This window comes from Leishmania braziliensis, chromosome 35 (assembly GCF_000002845.2).
Source record: "Leishmania braziliensis MHOM/BR/75/M2904 complete genome, chromosome 35".
In the NCBI taxonomy this organism is placed as follows: Eukaryota; Euglenozoa; class Kinetoplastea; order Trypanosomatida; family Trypanosomatidae; genus Leishmania; species Leishmania braziliensis.
In genome coordinates this window covers 1,742,437-1,764,326 of record NC_009326.2, presented here as the reverse complement: position 1 = coordinate 1,764,326, position 21,890 = coordinate 1,742,437, and the positions used below count along the sequence as shown (strand labels likewise).

Here is a 21,890-nt window from a genome sequence, read left to right as displayed (position 1 = left end):
GAGCGAACTTCTTGAAAAGCGCGGATGGCGATACGCTTCAGGGTAGGAAAGGAGCGTTTTGCTGTGTGGGGGGAGGGGCGCGTCCAGGAAGATGAATAAAGAGAGTCGACGGTCTTTGGATCGCATATGAGAAGGTCATGAAGTACAGCGCGCATGTGTGTGGGGGGTGCGTACGTGTGGTGATGGTTGAGTGTAAAACAAGCAAGTCATAGTACGAGCAGAGAAGTAAAGATCTTCCTGAGGGGCGTCAAAAAACTGTCGTAAGTTTTCATCTCATTTGGGTTTTAGCTGCTTGCCAACATGTGAGTACAAAGCAGATCTTGAGCGCGCACTTTTTCTCGTTCTGCTTTGATTGTGGTACTCAAGTGGTGTCATGGGTGCAAGGAGGGGCAAAGATACATTTGAACATTGCTGGATACGGTCTTTTCTGTTTGATTGATTTTGCTGCGGAGTGTCCATTACAACAACAAAAAGAGCCCACGTTGATTAGTTGGCAACGAAACAAATGTGCAGATCCGCCGACTTTGCCATCTTTTTCCGACCCTTGCCTGCATGTCTCTTTATTCCTACCCTTCGTGCAAGAGAACAATACACTAATGACTGCACTTCTCTTCATCATTTCACCGTCTCTTCAAGAAGAGTGACTGTAGGAAGGAAGCAAAAAAAAAAAAACACACACTGTGCCGTTGGCACTACTACAATTGCGAAAGCGCAGAATAGAGACATGTAGAGAAACAGGAACAAAACAACAGCGAAGCACAAGAGAAAGGTGTGAAGGAAGCGAGGTCGAAAGAAAGCACAACCAACCTTTTGGTTATCCACCGTACAAGACGGCGGATGATGTAAGAGAAAATTTGACTAAAACAGACTCACAAATCGTCTTCGTTATAGTCATCAGAACTCTCTGTCACTATATTCGTGGCTTCCTCAGGCTTCTTCGTTAGCTCAGAAACCATCTTGCGAAGGTTCCCCAGTCGTGAGTCGTACTCGGAAGCAGCGCAGTGGTCTAATGCTCCCTCTCCGCCTTCAAGCCACTCCTGTACAGCCGTGACTTCGTCCATCACACGCTGAATGGCAGTCGCACCAGCAGTGGCTGTCAGCTCAGCGTTATCGGCTACACCTTCATACTTGGTCCAGAAGATGTACGTCTCCAAATTGTTCTTCGCCGTCGCGCGGAGGTGCTTCACATGCTCTGCATGCCAGATCGTTTTCAGCTTGGCTTGTGAGGATTCCATTTCTTCAGACGTCAGCTCAGTAGGGTTCTTCCACGCAAGCGTCGCAGTCAGGTCCACTACTTGGTGGCGCATCTTTACTACCTTAACAGACTTTTCAACTGGTTTCGTTTCGCTAGATTGCTCACCTGTTACGTTTTCCCTCGTATTTTGCGTGACCTCCTCAGCGTAGCGCACAACCGCCTCTGCATACTCGACCTGCACGAGACCAGTTTCGTTCAGCACGATCTGCAGTCGAATCATGTGACTGTTGTTTGCATGCTTGACCACAGATGGCAATGAGTTCATCCTAGTAAGCGCCTGCTTCACCCCAGTGACGGTGACACTTACAAACGGCCTGGTGGCATCACCTTCAGTGTAAAAATTGATCGAAAAATCCTCCGTCCGATTGAATGTGAGGCTGACTGAGTCGCCCAGAAGAAAGTCGGCCACACTGAATAAAGGTCGCCTGGCTGCAGGTTTTTCCTTGCTCAAAGGAGGGTCTACCTCAAAGTCGATTCTGTACGGAATCGTCTCGTCCAGCTTTAGAGATTTTGCATGGTATAGAGGTGATAACTTCGCGGCATAGTAGCCAGCACCAATCGCTGCTGCCTCATCCATATTCATAGTGCGATCCACACCTCGTCCAATTACCTTGGAGAGGTCTGCGATGATCCTTGGCGTACGCGACAACCCTCCCATCATCTCAAAGGAATTGATCTCCTCGAATGAAATATTCACTACTGATGCTACGTTCGCAGCCAAACCCTTCACTCGTTGGAAAAGAGGGTCGCATTCAGATTCGAAAGTGGCGCGCGTCATGCTGGAGTGGAAGTCTCGATCCGGGGCAATACCCTCCACTGTGTAAGGTGTGTTGCTGTTTACAGAGAGCGTTTCACGAACCTTATTTGCAGCACGAAGAAGGGAAAACTGCGACTTCAGCTGCACAGCACTCAGCCCACCCAGCACGGGCTCAATCCCAAGCTTCGTACGCGCCTCTTTTTCGATCACCCGCGCAACACACAAGTCAAAGGCACGACCTCCAAGAGACCGATCCTCGACAACGCCGAGTGTCCTCAGCACCCCAAAGGCACTGGAAAAAGGTGCTCGCTTCGCAGCTGGCAAAAATTCGTAGACACCAACCTCAGTATGTGTCGAGCCCAGGTCAAAAACAACCATCTTTAGTGAATTGTTGCCAAAGCCGCGATGCCGCACGCCGTAGTAAAAAGCAGCAGCTGTAGTGGAATGCATGAGACCCAGAACATTCAACCCTGAAAGGCGAGCCGCATCAAGGATAGCCCGCCGCGCCGCTGGCGATGTGTGAAATGGTATCGTGACGACGATACCATTTGGATCCACAACCTCATCATTCACAGCAGCGGTTCTGCAGTACGATAGTACCATGGAATAGAGCTCCTCGGCAGTAAACGGATCCTTGTTATCGCAGATGCTCACAATCGCCGAGCCATGGTTGTTAAAACCGATGTGGTATTCATAGTGCAAATCAAAGAAAAATGAAAGAAGATGTGAGTCTTTTCGAATTCCGATGAGCTGGTTGACCGCACTTGCAGTGCACAGGGGAAACCGTGCGGCCAGACTCTTTGCTGTATCACCAATGTAAAGATCGCTCCGATGAAATCCGATAAAGTTGTCCGTTTTCCGTCGCGACTGCTCATTGAGAACAATGTCGATGCCTTTGTCGCCGTGTGGCCCAGCTACTTTAATATACTCGGATCCTAAGTCGACACCAATTACATGGGCCAGTGATGCAAGAGGCTCGAAAAGGCATGCAAGTACAGCTGCCAGAAAAACAACTCTGTACTTCAACTTCATTATTGGGAATAGAGAAAAAATCTAGATGGTACAGGAGAGACGACAATGAAATTGAGTGTGATGGATCGAAGGGTGTGTTGTGCGAGGAGCTATACAAAACATCACTGGTAAATACGTATACCAGCCTGGTAAATATATATGTGACAGATAGAGCAGTGGTTGAAGAGATGAGAAATTGTACGAGATCAAAGAAACAATTTCGCCGAGAAAGTGTGAGAAGGCCTGAACACAAGCAAGCGTGATTGTACGAGGAAGAGAGAAACACACGAACAGTGTCACTCCCAATAGACAAGCTATTTAGCTGCAGTATACCGAAGGTGAGGAAGCCCACAGACTACTTTGTCTTTTTGCTTGACTTGCAAATGAGCGCGTCAGAGTATCATTTTTGTATTTTTCTCTCGGGGAAGCACGACAGGTGCGAAGACATAACTGAGAGGCCGTACACTAACATGAAGAATGCGAAAAAAGAGCGTTCTGCAACAGGAAAAACAAAAACTCGGCGAGTGAGAGTAGCTCACATACTCAGACACTTTTTTTTCCAAAGCAGAGAAGTGACAAGTGGAGTTCAATTGCTCTTCGATTCCCGCAATTAAAAGTGTAAAAGAAAAGCTGTGAAGCTGTACCGCTTAACTCTCTGGAATTGAACTAAGCAAGAGCACAAAGACGCCAAAGCTGAGATATTTCGTTCAAGGCAGGGAAAAAGCAAACACATCTTCTTCCACACACTCCGGCGTGCCGGGGCGCAGAAAGAAAAGGAGAAAAAAACCAATAAAACATGATTTCTAATACTTGAAATTATCTAAGCATCTTCCCCAAATAAATCGACCACAACAAAAAATGGCACGAGTGATGAAGCCATGCTACAATTGGTCACACCTAAGAGATGAGCCATCAAATAGTACTACGTAGCGCAGCGAGGAGCCTTAATATGCCGCTTTGCGTCAATCATCTGCTTTCGACCTTTGGTGCGCGCGTCGACAACACGCTTCCATATGGCAGTATAAATAAGCTTTGCCCTTTTTTCAGGGATATGTGGATGACTCTCCACAATACGGCGTATAAACTCCGCCTCTGGAATGTGCACTAGAGTTCTCCCGTCACCCTCTGGCAAAATGTACTCCGGGTCAGTGATGTTTCCTTGTGACACTTTAACAAGAATGTCGAGGGCCTGCTCACGTGTGTAATTGTTCGGATCATTTGGATCAGGTGCCAGGATCGTAGTCGGTAGTGTCACGGCAAGCATTGATGCGTACCGCAGCGTGTTGATGGTGTGCCGTGAGTCTCGAAGAAGCGGCGAGACACAGGCGATCATAACAGTTTTCGTCGGGCGACGCACGGCAATCTCGAAGCAGTCGCGCAACAGAAGCGTAAGTGGCGAGCGCCTGTACGGTATATGTAGGTGCTGCGTACTCGACGACGCAAGAGCGCGGGACCGAATGCAATCCTTCAGAGTCATGAGGGATGTGTTGATAAACTTGGTTTCTGCTTGACGAGTCTTATCATGAGTAGCGCTGTCGGCAGTGTTTTCGCTACCAGCAAGATCCACAATGAATAATTCCCCGGGCTTCGCCCACTTTGTCTCCTTTGAAACGATGGAGATGCGAGCAATCATGTGAGAACGCGACGACGTTTCATTTCTCTCCGTGGACCGCGTTGTCCGTTGCGAGGCGGCTTCCTCGAATGCGGCGAGAAGCATCTCAGCGTTGGAGCACTCAAAGGCCTCTGTCCCGAGCAGCTTTAGCTCACCTGAAACATCCTCCATCACTTGAACGTCCATACCAGTGAGCAGGTCAATGTTCTTGAGGGGTTGAATTTCAAGAACGGTGAGGAAAATATCGTGCGTGCCAAAAGCAGGCGAGAGATCCGCGGCGACATGGCGGAAAATACCAGTCGTTGTATATGTTTTCCCGCTTCCAGTCTGGCCATAACATAGCACGCACGTGGATGCGCCATTAACAGAGAGGGAGACCAGCGGGGCGCATGAGTCCGTGTAAACTCGTTGTGTATCATCGCGCGCCCCAACAAAGACACCGTCAAGGCTGACAACGCAGGGATCGATTGTGCACTCGCCAGAAAGCGATATTTTTGGCGTCATCACAACAAGGTCTCTGTTTTCATTAACTTTTTGCACAATGCTCCGATTGTTCGGATCCTCCATATCATGTGCAATGATGGGGCGAGCACGCACGAAAATGCGCGAATCTTGATAAGTGAAGAGCTCATCAGGATCCATGGCAGGACGTAGTTTTTGCTCCACATGTGCTGGAATTTTCGACATGTTCAAAACGTGCTGAAACTCATCCGCCCTCGCGCCGAGCTCGGTCACTAACGGAATGCTGGGCATGACTTTTGCTTTCCCAAGATCTTTAGCTTGTTCCAGATGAAGGCCGCTATGTAGTCGAGTGAATGCCAATATGCAGTGCGTTGGAATTGCTTGTCACACTCTATGAGCGACTTTAGAAGAGCAACATGGGTCAATAGGAAGGAGAGGGGTGGAAATGGGACAGGGAATGGAAGAGGCATCGGCGGATGTAAACATAGCGTTTTCTTTCGAAAGGCCCGGGTGCGCCTGCAAACGCGCGGCTTGGGGGGGGTTTGCCGCTGCCCCGCGTGCACCCGGGGCTTTTCTGTCCGGGGGGGGGGCTGTTTGGCGGGGCCCGCGCAGGGGGGGTTGGTTTGGCGCCGAGGCAGGGGGCCGCTTCCCCGCGGGGGGAGGGGGGTCGCCTGGGCGGGCGGGGAGGGGCGCCCGGCCGGCCCTTTTTCACTCGCGGCGCAAGGGACGGCAACGCGCCATTTCATTCCCGCACATGTACATCGAAAAGCCAACAGCAAAAAGACCTCATGTTGCTTGGCGGGGCGGGCGGGAAAAGGGGGACGCGCGCCTTTTTTTTATTGTACATCAGCGCGTGTCACCACTGCCTTTCGCGCGGCCGAGCTCACATACACGACTCGTAGGTGGGAACCATGTACTTAATGTTGATGTACGCGTCCGGGCCGCCATAGCGCTCTAGCAGGTAGAGCGTGTCGTTGATGAGGCCGCTGAGGTCCTGGCTACCACGCCGGCCGTAGTCCATGCGATCGCCCATGCTCTTGGTGCGGTTCTTAAACATGTTGAATACTGGCAATAGTTGCCTGTAGTATGGCACAAGCGCCTCGCCAATGTGATCACCACTCACTACTAGCTTCTGCATCACGTGGAAAACCTTGCGCAGCACATCAGGGTGCCTACTGTTCAGTGCCGTCTTTAGTGGCATGATAAGCTGCGGCACCGTCGGCAGGATCTTGGCGCCGCCGCCCTCGAGGAGGTCCATGCTTCCCTGGTACGACACAAAGCTGAACGGCTCCTCCAGTTCGCGCAGGCCATCGAAGAAGATAGGCAGGTAGTGGTGGTAGTCCAGCTTCGACACGTCCACCTTCCAGAGCAGCGAGCGATTCGCGCCGTGCTGAATGGACAGCGGCAAGTCGCTTCGATTGTAGTGATGACGGAAGTCCGTTGGCGACATGCGCTGCTTTGAGTAGGCTCCAGCTTTGCCAGGGCCGGCAGGGTCACCAAAGCGCCCGTTGCTCACGGACGTGTTCGCGCCGCCGGTACCTTTGAAGGTGCTCACCGTCATGCCGCCCGTGCCTGTGTGGCCAACGAGAATGTCGGCTTGTGCAGCCTTTTGTGCAGCCGCATTGACCGGCTGCCCAGGGGCAGCTTTATTCTTGACCATTGCAACATTGACGCTAGTACTCACAGTCGACTTTACCGCATCGCGCTCCTTCGGTTTCCAATCCTTCGGGAACGGCCCAAATGGACCATCGCTCAACGGCGGCAGAATGTGGCGATCCTTGCGGAGCTTTTCCCGCTCCGACTGCGAAAACGTCTTGGAGACTGGCATGGGTCGGATACAGTGTAGTACTTGTGTATAGATGTGCTTGCGTGCTTAAGGCTTCTGACGGATACGCTGCTTCGATTGAGTTCTGCGCGAAAATGAGCGGTTGCGCGTATTCGCCCGTGCACACACACCCACCCACCCACCGACAAAACAACAACAACCGAAGCTCGCAGGAGAGGAAGAAAGGGAGAAAAGACACGTGAGTAGCGTAGGATAAAAGGAGAGCTACGCATACCGGTATGTTGACTCCGCCGCACAGTCAGGATAACGAACTGCTTTTTATCCGCGCGGAGAGCTGTGTTTTTCTCATCCTAACCTTCCTCGTTTTCTTGTTTTTTTTTTTTTTGTGGTTCTCTTCAGAGAACCGTCACGATCCGCAAATTACAGCCGTGTTAGATCGCAGTGGTCAGCAGGGAAGCGGCGGCTGGAGTGACAACGTTTTTCTTTCCAACGTGCCCCCTTCTCTGCCATAGAGCCTCCGCTCGCTCTACCCCGCCTCCCCCCTCCTCGGTCTGCCACAGGCCCAATTGCGTCGTGCAGAGCACCCGTAGTGCACGCGTTGCAGCAAGGCGCCCACTCACCGTCACCTGAGCACGACCTCTGCCTCAGGCTCGGCCTACCACCCGCTCTGCAGGTCGCCCCTCACAGCCGCTCCCCGTCGGGCCGGGCGGGATGCGCTCGAGTCACGATGACACTCTGTCTATCGTATGGATGGCACAGGCGTGCTCACCGTCGCAGGCCGCTCCGACGCCGCGCCATCCACGACCTGACCGCCGGCATCCGTAGCGGTGCATCGCTCTCACCTCGCTACGTCGTGGGTGCCTGGCTCCGTCAGCGCCAGAAGCAGTTCGGCACTGGCGGGGGGCAGGGGGTCCTGCTCGGGTTCCGCCTGGAATGGACGCTGGGCCCTGAGAGACGCCGCGCGCTAAGGTGCTCCTACAGCCATCAGGGGGGAGGGGATGAGTGCCGAGGGGGTGGGGTGGAGGCTAAAGAAAAACATGTGTCACCAGCGCTTTCCAACTGCAGAAGTGGTTGTGGCTGATCCCTTGTTACGCGACCACACAATCGGAACGTCTCCACCTTTGCCATGACGCCCGAACTGCTGTCGCAGGTTCGTCAGCTCGTTGCATCGTTGACGGCTGTCCTCCTTCAGATCGCTCACCGGTGCAACTATCGTGGGCATCAGATCGTAGTTTTGCTGGTGCCATTGCGTCAATTTTGCGTGGTGCTCTTCTACTCGCTCGTGCATAGCAGCGAGCGTGTGTCGCGTTCTGCGTGAGCGACAGGTCCGCTGCTTCGGCTGTCTGCCTGAAGGAGCTCACCCCCGATTCAGTAGACATTCTTACTTCACGTTTTGAATTTATCGCAGCAAAAAAAAAAAAAGCTACCTTAGACAGGCGACCTCCGCTTTGCCTCAATATGTGTGAGGCATTGCTCCATCGCCGCACTGCGCGTTCGCTGTACTTCGAGCTGAGCCTCCAACCCTCGTCCACTTAGCACTCCACAAAAGGCCTGGCTATTGATTCTCGCCGGGTCAAGAGTGTCCCGCGCGCAGTGCACGGAAGGAGGGTCGAGTTGGTCTCAGACACCCGCGTACGCTTCAGCGGATTCCTCCCGCACACGTCGAATGATGAAGCTCTCAAACGCTTGCAGAGGCTCACTCAACACATCAGGAGTATCGGTTTGAGAGAGGCTGCACCGGCGCTCCGGTTCTTGCAGTTGCACCTGGTATTAAGCCTCGTGGACTGTCTGCAGCGCTCACTTCGTCAGACCGTGACCAAAGCCCCCAAACAAGCTACTTTAGCGCTATTGTATTCCATCGACTGGCGGAGTGGGTTGCAGTGCGGCAAGGACAGCATGGCAGTAAAGCGGCTGAGAAGGGCCCCTCAGTACACAGGAGCATACACGAGAGCATGCAACGCGAGAATAAGAAAGGTCAGTAGCGAGCCGAACTCTATCCCCCCTACATGGGCCCTGAAAGCGGCAGTGCTGGCCATCCCATTTTTGTGTACTTCACCCTGCTGTCGTCCCTTCCGCGGCGGGGTGGCACGGGCGGGTCCGTCCACAGAGAGGAACGGCCGAGAGAACAAAGGGTACGAGGGCCAAATGCACGTTTCGCACGCTACGGGAGAGTCACAGGACGATTGTTCTCTTTTCCGCCCGGCGTGCGAGCTGCTTGCATTGGATGTAGAGAGACGACTGCTTTTTTTCTCCTTGCTTTGGAGCTTCACTTTTCTCCGGTGCTTCGCAGGCTGATATTCAAATAGCTGCAAAAGTGAACCAACGAAACGTGAGGAGTGGGTCCGTCATGGTGGCTCTCAAATAAAGGGGCTAGAGAAGACGAAGAGGTGCTCGTGTAGTGTGTGTATGTGCATTCCAATCAGTGTGCAAAAAGGGGAGAGAGAACAGGAAACGAACGCGATCAGAAGCGTGCCAAATTGATGGGAAGTGAAAGAGAGAGGAATCAGCACAGAGCCAAAGTAAAAATACAAACAGACATACACACGCCAACGTAAGCGCCTCAACACGGAGATCTAACATGGTGAGACGTGAAGTGTGTGAGAGAATGATGCATGGGGCGTGGAAGACTGCAGAGACACATGCGCGCGCACACACACACACACAAGGAAGAAAATCATACAGCGCTTCTGTGGTTAAGAAACACGTAAGAAGAACAGCATGGGACCGAGAGTCGGGACTAGGCCAGCACAACACTGCCCACACCATCGCCTAGAGCAACACGACACGTCAAAGTACAGGGAGAGAGACCGAAGCGCAGCTGATGCACACTTCCATTCCAAAGAAAGCACCCAAGCGCACCTAAGAGTGAGTGAAACCAAACAAAAGAAGACAAAAAAATAAAAGCGGCTCACATGTGTACACTGATTGAGGAGGTGAGAACAAAGCAGACGAACAGCGGCGGCCCAGAGGCTGTCTGTTGGTAGCGGTATCGGCATCTCTACGTCATCGTCCGCTAGAAGATACCCTCCCCCCGTCTAGGACATCCAGTGAGGCACCCCTTACTCAGTGCGTGGTGGCGGTGGCATGTCTGGCAGGACAGCCTTAGCTTCTTCTCCGACGTTGTCACAGCGCTCCGCTAACACAAACACGATTGGGCAGCAATCGTGTAGCTTTTTTGCTATGTGCTGATGCTGATTCATGCCAAGTGGATCATTGTAGCCTGTGCTCTGCGAAGCGCGCGCCCGCCGCTGCGCCTCTTCCACCCTTGCGCGGAACTTTGTGGCAATGCTGCGAAGCGTGTGCAGCCCTAACAAGATGAGCGGCTCGTAGTCTGTCTTCAGAGCAATCTCGACTAGGTCTACTACACTAGCGATGGACTCGGTAAGCATCTTCTCCTTCATACGGGGCTGCTGCAGCACGGTGAGAACGTCGAAGAGCGGGCCGAACTCCTGCCCGTCCTCACAGAAGCGCCTCACATGCACCATTGCCTCGGACTGGTTCTGCGTCCAGAGCGTGCGCACGGCGCGCAGCGTGTTGAGCCGCCCCTGCAGTGTGGCGGAGACAGTGCCGTGCTCGCGACTGAGCTGCTGCAGCACCTCCAGCTCTGATTCGTCTGCACTCGACAACGGGGCCGGCGTCGGTGGGAACGATGGGCCAGCGGTACTCAGTGCTGGACGCGGAAGGGTCGTAGCTGACGGTGCCGACGTCTCCCCGCGCAGCGTTCTTTCTGCCCCGTCGTTCCCTGTGGCCTTCGCTGGCGAGTCCATTGGACTGAGCCGAGATCCATTTATGGGCTTCTTTTGTGCGTCCGCGAGTATGGCACTGTTTCTGTTCAGCACCGCCACCGGGACTCGCTCGGGGGGCAGTGCAGGTGCTGGCGCAGATGCCGGTGGTGCCGCTGCCGCGCGCGGTGCCTCCTCTCCAGGACGGTGAATGCCACGCAAGGACAGCTTGCACTTCATTGCCGTGGACCCGGCCGTTTCCACGAACCAGGCCTCGTCCATGGCGCCTGCGTAAGCTACGTCACTCATCATAATCCACGGTGCCTCCAGCGAGACTGCCGTGCGGTCACTAAGGTTCGACATATCGAAGATACGCAGGTTGTGGTCCGATGTAGCGAGGAGGCGCGTGCCGCTGAAGTGGACGGCATCGATGGGTGTGTGCTGGCTGCTGCTGTGAAACCGCGTTTCAAAGGAGTCCAGATCCCACACCGATACCGTGCCGTCACCACTGCCCACCACTAAATAGTACAGGTCCGGGTGAAAGTGGAGACTCGTGATGGCGCCGGAATGCAGTTCGAACTTGTGGATAATCTGTCCAGCAACGAGATCGTAGAGGCGCACGGTGCCGCGTGCACACCCGGTGGCCACCCACCTGCCATTTGGCGAGAACTGTACGGCACACAATGGGGCGGTGGCATCCTTGTAGGATTGCCGACCGGACGACTTTCGCACATCCCAAATGCGCAGTACTCTATCTGTTGAAACGGTGGCAAAGAACTGCCCACTACGGAAAACATCGATGCCGGTCACGGTGGAGACGTGACCACGGGTGAAGGCACGCACCACCTCCTCAGAGTCGATGTCCCACATTTGCAGCTTGCCGGCGTCGCTTCCGCCCACTACGGACGTCTGGTCCGGGTCAAAGGCGAGGGCTGTGATGGGCTCCGTCAGGCCCTGCAGCCAGGCAGTCCGTGTGTATCCCATGAACGGATAGATGTGAATAGAAGCGTCGCGGCCGCCGAAACCCACGAGTGGTTTGGAGCGACTTGCGCCAATGCGTGAGTACAGGGCATCGCATGGCAGCCGATGCTCCGATACAGAGAACATGATACGCTGAAGCTAGAAGCACACACACACACACACACACACACACGGGTCCAAGAAGCGGCGCTACGGTTCAAATTACAAACTTCACGTGTCTTCACCTTTCAGAAGACCGCACGTGATGCGCACCCCCTGCTGTAATCTAAGTCTCTCGCGTTCAAGAGTGAGAGCCTCAGAGAAAACGTGTAGATGCAGTGTGACTATTTTCCGAAGTCCCGCTCAGTATATGGGCGGCTGGGAGGGGTGGAGAGAGCAAAGAGGGAGAGAGGCTCGGAGAGCGAGGTGTGTGTGTGCGCACGTTTGTGTGCAAAGTACGAACGCGGGGAAACTGTGGCCCCACGTGCGGAGGAGGCAGTGGGGGGGGGGGGGGGAGACACAGAGACACCAAACGCGGTTAGGAGAACGAGAGTACGAGAGGGAACGAGAGCGAGAGCATGTGGGGCAGAGTAAAAAAAAGTGGGTGAGGGGATTATATGCATGTGTATGTGTCCACGCTCAGCGAGTTGCTTGACGAAGGCACTACTCACACAGGAAGGGAGGGAGAAGAAAGGGTGTACGATACATGGCACAGTAGAGCACGTGCTCCTACAAGCGTCTTACCCCCAGCGTTATTTGCCAGCGAACAGCACAACGCACTCAGCTTCCTTCACTGACAGCGGTGATGCTGGGGGAGGGGAAAGAGGGAAGGCGAAAGCTATCTTCTATTTTGATGCCTTGGGTCCGTTTGGAGCGGTTCAAGAGACTCGTCACCCGCACAAATTCATCGCGATGAAGTACAAAGCCGGTAAACGGTGTCCAAGTAAGGTAGCACGCGTACGCTCGGCGGAAGGCTACGACACCTTGAAGTAAACCTCGCCAAAGTCCTTTGCCTCGCGTCTCTGGTACTGAGCGGCCTCCTCTGGTGTGTCACCACTGTGTAGGAGATCAAAGCACACCGCACAATAAAAGGCCGGGCTCTCAGGTGAGAGTGGATCCTCGTAGAGCACGACTGTGGCGGGAAACAGTCGACAGAGCAGACACCGTCTTGCTTGGTCTCGTGCCTTGGCCACACGGTGCGGGAACTCGTGTCGTTCCGTGCGTGGGTAGCCGGTTAGACTTCGGACATGCGACAAGAAGAAGTAGTGGTCGCAGCCCCCGCAGTGTCGCAGCAGGCAGGACTCGCCCATCTTGACGTTGAGGTCTTTGAAGGCGGTCTCTGCAGCGCTCCTTACTGGACACCGGGCAAAGCCCTGGTGTTCCAGAGCGTGAAAGCTCGACGCGTCCTGCAAAGGGTCGTTCCTCCGGATTACCTCGCTGAGGTCGGCAAAGTCTCCGTGCGATCGATGGCGGTCGTCGATATAGAAGACTCCACGGATAAAGAGGAAGGCATTTCGTGAGGTGGTAAGCGGGTCACGTGTTGTCGGGCAGTCGATCGCGTCTAGCAGCGCCACGAGCGGTTGGCAGGAGAGCACCGCCCAAACCTCACGGGGCTCCTTCGAGCGCACTCCGTGCACCGCGAACTCCCACCGGTGCGTGTGCATGACGCAGTAGTCCTCGCCCTCATCGCGCTTCGTGTGCAGGGAGGCCGGGGTGAGGTCATTAGAGCTCAGTGGCGCCGGTCCAACTTTTCCACAGGCTTTACTTTCCTTCTTGAAACTCTCGAGCCCCGCGACGGATTGCTGGAATGACTCCTCGATCGAACTTTCCGCTGCTTTGATCGCCTCGACTTCCACCAGAAGCGGGAGCTTTGCCTCTCTGTTCCCCAACCGCTGAAGGCCCGCCTCAACCTTGGGCAGTTGCCGAATAGCCTCCTCGTGCACCTTGGCCAATACCGCCTCCGTCTGCGAGCACACCTTACGTGGAGGAAGGCACTCCAAGCTGTGAGAGCCGTATTCGCCTTCCCAAGAGCTTACGAGAGAGTCGAGGAGCACCTCACAGTCCTGCAGCTGCGCCTCGGCACTACCGAGGTGTAGCACCATACCGTAGGGACTGCCCGGATAGTCCAAAACGACAGGCAGCCTAACCTTCGTGCCGGGTTCGAGAATAGCGTCAGCTGGCATGCTTGCCAGCGGCTCCTCGTTTACAGTACGCAGTTCTGCGATGGGAATGTTGGCCACCTCGTCTGCTATCCGCCGCAGGGTCATTGGCTCAGCAGGGGGGAATCCATCACTACCATGATGGCCCTGGCTGCCTGGCACGAGGAAGGTGAACGGGTCAACGCGGAAGGAGTGGTCAGGCGAGTCATTTGTATGCATCGGCGTAACAGAGATGAACGAAAAGAGCGTACGATTGGCTTAGTCTGTGCAGTGAACAGGTGCCCAGCAGGCGACGCCGAAGGAAGAGGTGGAAGAGGGGAGGAGGGAGAAGCGGAGGAGGAAAGTCGGGAGAGGGTGCGCAAAGATGCAGAGACGGCAAGAGAACAGATATGCTCAGACGTGCGTTTTGCCGTTCACTCAGGCCCAGCCCTTTTTTTTGTGTGTTCCTTTGGAGGGGGCTTGCTTGTCGCTGTGCATATCAAAGCCGCACAACAAGCGGACTACCCCCCTTGATGACCATCGCAAGAGAGACGACGTTACCGCCTTGCTCCGCCCAAGCATCCGCCTTTCTTTCCACAACGGTGGTGCATTGCTGAGCATCTGAGTCGGCCCTTACTCGCACCAACAAATCCGCAACAAGTAACTCGTGTGAGCCCATGACGAGGGCATGGGTGCATGAGTAGGGAGTTCGTCAAATCGAGATGGTTTGCTTTATTCTGATCAAGGTTGCAGACCCCAGAGAGTTGTGGGAGCGAAGTACATACAAAATAAGGGAAGACACAGAAATGTACACCAATAGAATGAGTACCAGCAACATGACCACCACAACGTCAAACGGTGGATCAGGCTCGGTGAAGGTCTGGCGATACACGCGCCTATGTGTGTATGTGCTACACGTGGGGGAGATGTGCGGCTGGTGATCAGCGAATGCCGGGAACAAGCAAGAACATCTGAGCAAGAGAACACACACACACACCGTCCTCTGATTGCATTTCTGTGTGGCTCATCTGAGTTGCTAAAAGGGAAACACAGGACTCCAACAATGGCCCTGAGAGCGCATACATCTCTGTTTTTCTCTCCCCCTTCTCTAGCAAGCATCTTCCGCATGTCCGGGTGCAAAACAGGGAGACGTGAAACAAAGAACACCGGTTGTTCATTCCACCGCTGCACATACAACGCTTCTGCCGTTGCAGTTTCCTCGGTTATCCACCGACTATCTGAGTGGAGAGTAAGCGGCCTCACATCCTTTCTCCAGACTATCTTTGCTTTGCTTTTCCATCGCGCCCGTGCGTTTGTGTACGCTCATTCACCCCCCCCCTCCTCCTCCAAAGACCTCATGGTGCAGCCGAAGGACACCACCACCCTCCCCCCTCCGCGGGCACTCATCTGCCCATTCTGCACACATACATCAAAGGAGCGACGCCGTGGGCCACCGTGACAAACCACGCCGACGAGGGACGACTCAACGGAGAAGCACAGAAGCGCGACATCCCCCCCCCAAAAAAAAGAAAAAAGGAAAAAAGGGGAACCAACTGCAGACCGCAATTGGCATCAACGGCCACACATGCGTTTTTAGGAGAAGGCGGCAGACACGGTAAGCACAGCATGGCGTCTCGGTGCGCGAATTACGGTGTAGGCGTTCTCCTATGTGCGTGGCAATGTAACGCGCATCCGCCGCTGCGCGTGAGTAGGAGTGAGTAGGAGAGTGGTGCCTGCTTCTACCACGGCAGCGCAGTCGCCGATTCACTTGAGCATCAGCGCATCAGTACAAACGACTCGCAACGCAAGTTGAGAGGGTGAGGGGTGGGAGAGACGAGTCCCGCTAACGAGGAACTGCAGGGAGTGGATAAAGGAAAAAACGAAACCTCTCGACAGTGTGGGCTGGAGGGAGTCGTATGCGCACTTGGAAGCCCCTTTTCCTTACAGCAGCCCTAGCCTCGCACTGTGTGGCTCCACGCTTTGAAGGTAGTGATCAACGAGCTGATGGCGGAATCCTTTGTTGTCTAAGATGCGCGTGCGCCCATTGGTACGAAACACACGAATTGCCTCCACTGGGTTCAGCGAGAGACGCTCCATGAGGTACGCCGCGCACAGCACCACGCTGCGATTCACACCAGCGACGCAGTGCACGAACACCTTCTCCCCCTTTTCCAGAATAGTGGAGACCAGTCCGGCAAAAACGTCGTAGTCGCGGTGGAGAATCAAATACTCTTCCGTGTCAAATGACTCCAAGTTGTGCAGGTGGAAGCTCGAAGCCACTTCGGGGACTGTACGAATGTCCTGCGCGCAGCAATTGACAATGTGGCGGATGCCCAGCGCGTGCAGCTGCGACACAGTCTGAGAATCTGGAAATCCGCCGACGTAGAGAGCGTTGTCGATAAGCATCGTAATGGACGGCATCTGGTCGGGTGCCCAGCGTCTGCTCCCAGTGTCAAGCTCAGCATCCAGGTTGGCTCGCCATGCCTGGCACACCGGCGGTATTTGGGGAGTGTAGAGAAGTTGCCCTATTACGTTCGGAGTGCTCACGGTGTGGTTCGTGCGCTGCACTTCCGGTGTCTGCAGATGTGTTGCGCCCACATTTGCTGCTGGTGCTGCCGTGGGGGCGGAGTTGGGTTGCGTCGATGTGGTAAGGGGAGGCCAGAGTGTGTTTGTGATGTTGTCACTGGCAGCCGCCTCGACTGAACACCCCTGAAAGGTGGTTCGCCCGAAGGAGCTGTCGCCGGGGAGGTTGATCGAGATTGGCTGAAAAGCGCGTCGCGGAGAGCGTGGCAGGCGCGGGGGTGAGGGCAGTTCCACGTTAGTGTCGAGCAGGCCGCTTGGCGGTATTTCCTCAGATGAGTACGATTGGACGAGACGCGGAAAGCTATCGGACGGTCGTATGGTTACACTCGTCTGAAGTGCCGTATTTTCCACCTCTTGGTCTTCCTCCTCGTTCGCAAACAGCTGATACTGGCAGGAGGCTAGGAAGAGATCATCACCACCGCCCATCGAAGGCGGAGTGCAGCACTGCGTATTCATACGATGCGTCTGTGTAGATGTTTGGTGTCTGTGTATCTGAAGAAAAGCGCGCACGAGTGAGCACTAAACGAGTGTCCGACGTTGTCTGCACCTCGTGTGAGGGAGGTGTGGTGGTCTAGAGAACAGGGGAAAGAAAGAGAAGAAGCTTTGTGCTTCTGACCGAGGGTGCATGGGCGTATGCGTGTCGCGTCTCCGAGTGCGGTGGCCCCACTGCTCAACGACAGCAACCCATACAAACGCAAACGACGTTGCGGGAACAAAAAGAGGCAGAAGATGGCAACGTTTTTCGCACCGCTTGTGAAGTTGTGGAAGGGCGGCGAGAAGGGAGGTATGTGTGTGTGTGTGTGTGTGTGCGGAGGCTACATAAAAGAAGGCGTGAGGGCGGGTGGCGTTAATGAGTTTATCTATTGCGTGCTACTACTGCTGTTGAGAGCTACTCTGTCTGTGAAAGAGGGAGTGCACAACGGCAACAGCAAAAGGCAGTAGGGAAAGAGAACCAAGCGAGCAACAAAGAAACACGAAGGAAGTAAAACAGCACTGGAATGACGCGGACACCGACAGGGGCACACACACACACACCCAACGGAGACACGCGACTCTGCTGACAAATACACACACACACCCACACACAGAGATCGCCTTCAAAGGATGGCTCCAACGATGCAGGGATGAGCAGTGGTGAAGAAGAGCACACCAGAAAAGAGGGGAGCGAGGAATGGCGGAGGCACAGACAATAAAGGAAGGGGGTAATGAAAAAGTACGGATACAGACACCTTTCGCATGAGCCGTGCGAAGTCACGCGTGTCTTCGCCTGCGTTGTCTGTACCGGTGGGCTTTTTTGTTGATGGTGAATGAGATGAGGCTTAGGAGATCACAATGAGGGAGAAGGAGAGCAGAGACCGATTACGCAATCGATGACGTCCAAAGAGAGTAATCCGAAAGCGATGAGGGCGTTGTCGTTGCACATCCCACAGACGCTTCAGGCAGATGAACGAGTCCACCCGCTGGCGCATATGTGAGGGGCCAATGGCTGCTCACGTCCAACAAATTAAGGACAAAAAGAAAGCGAATAACAACCGCAGCAACAACAACAACAACAACAACAAAACGAAGAAAGCAGCGCTACATCCGTGTCTTGCGTTGCTGCACGATTCTCGCGACTTCACGAGCCGCAGGTGCACAAAACCTTCAGCCAGCGAGCAATACTGCAACGGTTGACAGCCGCTTTTCACGCGAGAGTGGTGGAGGCCAAGCAACGGCAACAAAGTCACAGAGGTGGAGGAGAGGGAGTAGGAAGAGGGACGAAGCGGGGGGGGGGAGGGGGAGGAGACGATTGCCGAGACTGATGCTCGAGGAGGTTGACGGCAGTCGAGACGTCATCTTGTTGACGTTGCTGCCCGCCTCCGTGGCGTCCACCCGTTGAAGGGGGCCCTCTGGCAGCGTCACTGGTGGAAAAAGCCAGCGCGCCGTTTTGCCCATTTAGCGCGCATTGCAACGCCAAGGAGGGCTCCTCTCCATACCCAAGAGACCCCGGCACCACCCATAGGCAGCTTAAAAGACGGCACGTGTGTCGGTTTGTTGCTCTTTTTGGGAGTGAGTGGGTGATTCAGTGCCTCATAATATCAGCTTACACGTCATATCTCACCTGAACAGGGATAGTGCTGCACGCGCACAAAAATGCAGAGATGCACGTGACATCAACCGGGATACAAAAAGGTTAAGTAACACAGAATGAAGTGGGTATAAAGAAACAGTGGCCACTGCAGTCACTAATTGAGCTCATGTAGCATGAAGATGCGCGCGGCACGGCGGTGCTTCGGGCTCAGCTTTCGAATTGCCTTCTCGTTCTTGATGTTCTGAACGACCATATTCTTCTTTTCGTTGTCGATTTTACGCTGCTGATTTGCCTTGCGAGCCTCAGCAGCACGTTTCTGCTCCGCGTTAATTTCGTCTTTGAGCTGCTGAGACAAGTTGCGCACGCGCTGAATGCGCTCCTTCTCCCGCATCTTCTTGTTCCACCTTTGCTTGGCGCTCGTCCTTGCGCTGAGAGCGTCCAGCTTGTGCTTTGGGTTCCCTCGCGGCTTTTGTAGCGCGCGCTGCTCTAACTTGGCCATCACACTGTGACTCGTTTCTCGGCTGGTGAAAAGGTCGTATTGGTATGCACTCGTGTGTATAATACTTTCCATGTGTCCATGCGCATCAGACGTGGGGGGGGGGGGGGGCGGACGGGGAGGGACGGGGAGGGTGGCGGTGGTGATGAAGAGAAGAAGAGGCAGAGAGCATGAGCGACAGACTTATTAAGAGAGTAAGTCCAGAGACATATGGAAGTCGGTTCGTAGTACGACTGCCGCCTAGAAAAACGAAACATATATGCGAAGTTGTTCATGACTGATGCGATCAGCCGCCCTTGCGAGTATAAATCGTTCTTTCGGGAAGAGTTCGCAATGTAGTGCGACATCATTCTCTCCGCTACTCTTTGACAGCGTTGACCTAACGGCGCCAGTTGTGCAACCCCGTCTCCCCATTTGCCTCCCTTCTTTCACACGAGGAGGAGACTGACACCAAATCCACAAAGGAGGCGAAGAGGGTAGCAGGTCGACGTACGATGAATGCTGGCCCACCTCTCAGCTGTTTCCTTCTTTTCAATCCCGTCCTTTAGGCAAACAGAAGGTGTATCTTTACGCTTTAGACATTGGTGATGAGGTGGCCCAGAGAGAAATCACACAATGCCTTGGGCAAACACATCGAGAAACAAAGCAAGGCACCTCAGCAGCTACAGTAAGCGGTAATCTAGCATACGGCCGCCTCTTGAAGCGCTTCCTCCCTCTTCTGATCTCTCTCTGCTGGCCACTTCCTCCTTTACCGCTTTCTTTTCCTCCGCCAGATGCCGCAAGTCAGTGTGCATAGTGTGCCACGTCTTTTTTTTTTTCGTGGCTGTGGTTGTTTGCGTGCTGCTCGACGTGACCCCTCTTCTCTGCCATAGAGCCTCCGCTCGCTCTACCCCGCCTCCCCCCTCCTCGGTCTGCCACAGGCCCGATTGCGTCGTGCAGAGCACCCGTAGTGCACGCGTTGCAGCAAGGCGCCCACTCACCGTCACCTGAGCACGACCTCTGCCTCAGGCTCGGCCTACCACCCGCTCTGCAGGTCGCCCCTCACAGCCGCTCCCCGTCGTGCCGGGCGGGATGCGCTCGAGTCACGATGACACTCTGTCTATCGTATGGATGGCACAGGCGTGCTCACCGTCGCAGGCCGCTCCGACGCCGCGCCATCCACGACCTGACCGCCGGCATCCGTAGCGGTGCATCGCTCTCACCTCGCTACGTCGTGGGTGCCTGGCTCCGTCAGCGCCAGAAGCAGTTCGGCACTGGTGGGGGGCAGGGGGTCCTGCTCGGGTTCCGCCTGGAATGGACGCTGGGCCCTGAGAGACGCCGCGCGCTAAGGTGCTCCTACAGCCATCAGGGGGGAGGGGATGAGTGCCGAGGGGGTGGGGTGGATAAAATGGCGGTGAATGTACAGACGACAGTACAATGAGAAATGTATTAGCGCGGGTGAGCACCCCTGCCACGGGCCGCGCGCTGCTGCTGTTGAATGTGGTTCATGTAGTTCTTGAAATACCGGTGATAGACAAGCTGCATCTCAGGCTCTATGGCGTCGACGATGTCCGACACCCGCTGCGGCATCGCGATGAGCTTCATGACAAGTTGCTTGTTGGGCTTTTCGGAGCGCAGGTACACCATGTCAAGCAGCTCGTACAGCTCCTCGTGCAGATTCAAGAGTTTCTTGGCACTTGGCACGTTGCCACCCATCGCTACCTGAAGCTCCTCCAGCGCACGCTCTACTTGAACGGTGTGCTGCTGGAAGAGATAGCGGGTAGCACGGTACGCGGAAATCGAAACACGCTGGAAGTCATCCGCCTTGGGCTCCTCACCGTTGAAGTGGACTGCTGCCTCGTACTCATCTACGATTTTGACGCCGTTCACAGCCAGGTAAGACTGCAGAGCGCCGACCGCTTTGGCATCGAGACCCAAGTTGCGGAACAATGCTGCGTTCTTATCGGCGTCGATGCAGCGCTGCACAAAATCTGGGAGTGGAGGAAAAGAATTCACAACGTCCTCGCGCACGTTTGGCGGTACCGTGTTGAGTGCGATAAGGATGCGCAGAATTGTGCGACGCGACTCACGCCGCGCGACGTATTTGGGATCGACGGGAATGCCAAAGTGCAGCAGGAAGTGCTCGACACGCTCCTTGTCAAAGCGGATGTGCCAGAGAAGGCGCGGCACTTTCTTGTCGTTGGTGAAGGTGTACCAGATGTAGATGGGTAGCCCGATAAGAAGTCCTAGAAGGCCAAACAGCACGAGCCCGTCATGTTCGCGAGAGGTCAGGAAACGCGGGAGCGCCACACCAACAGCGAACTCTTGCGCATTCTGCCTCTCCTCCTCCTCAAATGCCTCGCGGTCCACGAGCGCCTTGTAGGCACGACGCACCTGAACGTACAGTTCACGGGCGCCTTCCGTCTTGTTGTGATCGGGGTGGTACCGCTTGGAGAGAGCACGGTACGTCTTCTTAATGTCCGCGGTGGAGGCCGAGGATGGCAAGCCAAGAATGGCGTGCGGATCGAATGTGAGGGAGGCGTACATGGCGGAGGAAAAGAGCACAAGCCACAGCATCGGCACGAGGATGCGAGGACGAATCACAAACTTGAGAAACTTCGGCATCACACAGCGGAGAAAAAAGACCTTCTCCGAATTGCACACCTTCGCGCCGGCAACGACCGCCGCCGGGTCCTGCGCAACGGCGTACAGTACCCGCGGAATGTACGTTGCAGAGTCCCATAGCTCCGCTAGCGGGCTTACCATGCTCGCCCGCTCCTTCTTTGTAGACTGATGATAGAACACTAACCGCCGCGTCTTTCCGATAATCCATGGGATGTAGAGAACGATGAGAATGACCGACGTCACAGCAAACGCGAACGAGATGAAGCTCTCGTCGCTGCCGCCAACGCCGCCCTCTGCCATGGTGCTGTGTGTGCTTATTTGTGGGGTGGGCTGAATGGGTTAAACTGAGAGGACAAGCTCGTACAACAGCGGTCTACGTGTCTTGATGTATGACTCTCTGCTTGTGCCGGCGTTTATCTGCCCAGTGCACAGG

General features: G+C 54.8%; 9 protein-coding genes across 9 annotated transcripts; all 9 read right to left on the bottom strand.

The window, feature by feature from the left end:
* Positions 1–869: 869 nt before the first annotated feature.
* On the bottom strand, positions 870–3,044 carry LBRM_34_4680 (conserved hypothetical protein; the record flags this gene model as incomplete). The annotated part of the gene is made up of 1 exon (XM_001568517.1): positions 870–3,044. One exon carries the CDS (start codon positions 3,042–3,044, stop codon positions 870–872), a length of 2,175 nt encoding a protein of 724 aa, XP_001568567.1.
* Positions 3,045–3,945: 901 nt separating this feature from the next.
* LBRM_34_4670 (putative MCAK-like kinesin) lies at positions 3,946–5,388 on the bottom strand (the record flags this gene model as incomplete). The annotated part of the gene is made up of 1 exon (XM_001568516.1): positions 3,946–5,388. The coding sequence occupies one exon, from the start codon at positions 5,386–5,388 to the stop codon at positions 3,946–3,948; it is 1,443 nt and encodes a 480-aa protein (XP_001568566.1).
* A 592-nt stretch (positions 5,389–5,980) lies between these two features.
* LBRM_34_4660 (conserved hypothetical protein) lies at positions 5,981–6,925 on the bottom strand (the record flags this gene model as incomplete). Its single annotated transcript, XM_001568515.1, has 1 exon — positions 5,981–6,925. The coding sequence occupies one exon, from the start codon at positions 6,923–6,925 to the stop codon at positions 5,981–5,983; it is 945 nt and encodes a 314-aa protein (XP_001568565.1).
* A 1,046-nt stretch (positions 6,926–7,971) lies between these two features.
* LBRM_34_4651 (hypothetical protein, unknown function) lies at positions 7,972–8,262 on the bottom strand (the record flags this gene model as incomplete). The annotated part of the gene is made up of 1 exon (XM_003723188.1): positions 7,972–8,262. One exon carries the CDS (start codon positions 8,260–8,262, stop codon positions 7,972–7,974), a length of 291 nt encoding a protein of 96 aa, XP_003723236.1.
* A 1,680-nt stretch (positions 8,263–9,942) lies between these two features.
* On the bottom strand, positions 9,943–11,712 carry LBRM_34_4650 (putative katanin; the record flags this gene model as incomplete). Its single annotated transcript, XM_001568514.1, has 1 exon — positions 9,943–11,712. One exon carries the CDS (start codon positions 11,710–11,712, stop codon positions 9,943–9,945), a length of 1,770 nt encoding a protein of 589 aa, XP_001568564.1.
* An 827-nt stretch (positions 11,713–12,539) lies between these two features.
* LBRM_34_4640 (putative small nuclear RNA gene activation protein (SNAP) 50) lies at positions 12,540–13,832 on the bottom strand (the record flags this gene model as incomplete). The annotated part of the gene is made up of 1 exon (XM_001568513.1): positions 12,540–13,832. One exon carries the CDS (start codon positions 13,830–13,832, stop codon positions 12,540–12,542), a length of 1,293 nt encoding a protein of 430 aa, XP_001568563.1.
* Positions 13,833–15,644: 1,812 nt separating this feature from the next.
* LBRM_34_4630 (putative protein phosphatase) lies at positions 15,645–16,742 on the bottom strand (the record flags this gene model as incomplete). Its single annotated transcript, XM_001568512.1, has 1 exon — positions 15,645–16,742. The coding sequence occupies one exon, from the start codon at positions 16,740–16,742 to the stop codon at positions 15,645–15,647; it is 1,098 nt and encodes a 365-aa protein (XP_001568562.1).
* A 1,769-nt stretch (positions 16,743–18,511) lies between these two features.
* On the bottom strand, positions 18,512–18,856 carry LBRM_34_4620 (conserved hypothetical protein; the record flags this gene model as incomplete). Its single annotated transcript, XM_001568511.1, has 1 exon — positions 18,512–18,856. The coding sequence occupies one exon, from the start codon at positions 18,854–18,856 to the stop codon at positions 18,512–18,514; it is 345 nt and encodes a 114-aa protein (XP_001568561.1).
* A 1,425-nt stretch (positions 18,857–20,281) lies between these two features.
* On the bottom strand, positions 20,282–21,757 carry LBRM_34_4610 (conserved hypothetical protein; the record flags this gene model as incomplete). Its single annotated transcript, XM_001568510.1, has 1 exon — positions 20,282–21,757. The coding sequence occupies one exon, from the start codon at positions 21,755–21,757 to the stop codon at positions 20,282–20,284; it is 1,476 nt and encodes a 491-aa protein (XP_001568560.1).
* Between the last annotated feature and the right edge of the window lie 133 nt (positions 21,758–21,890).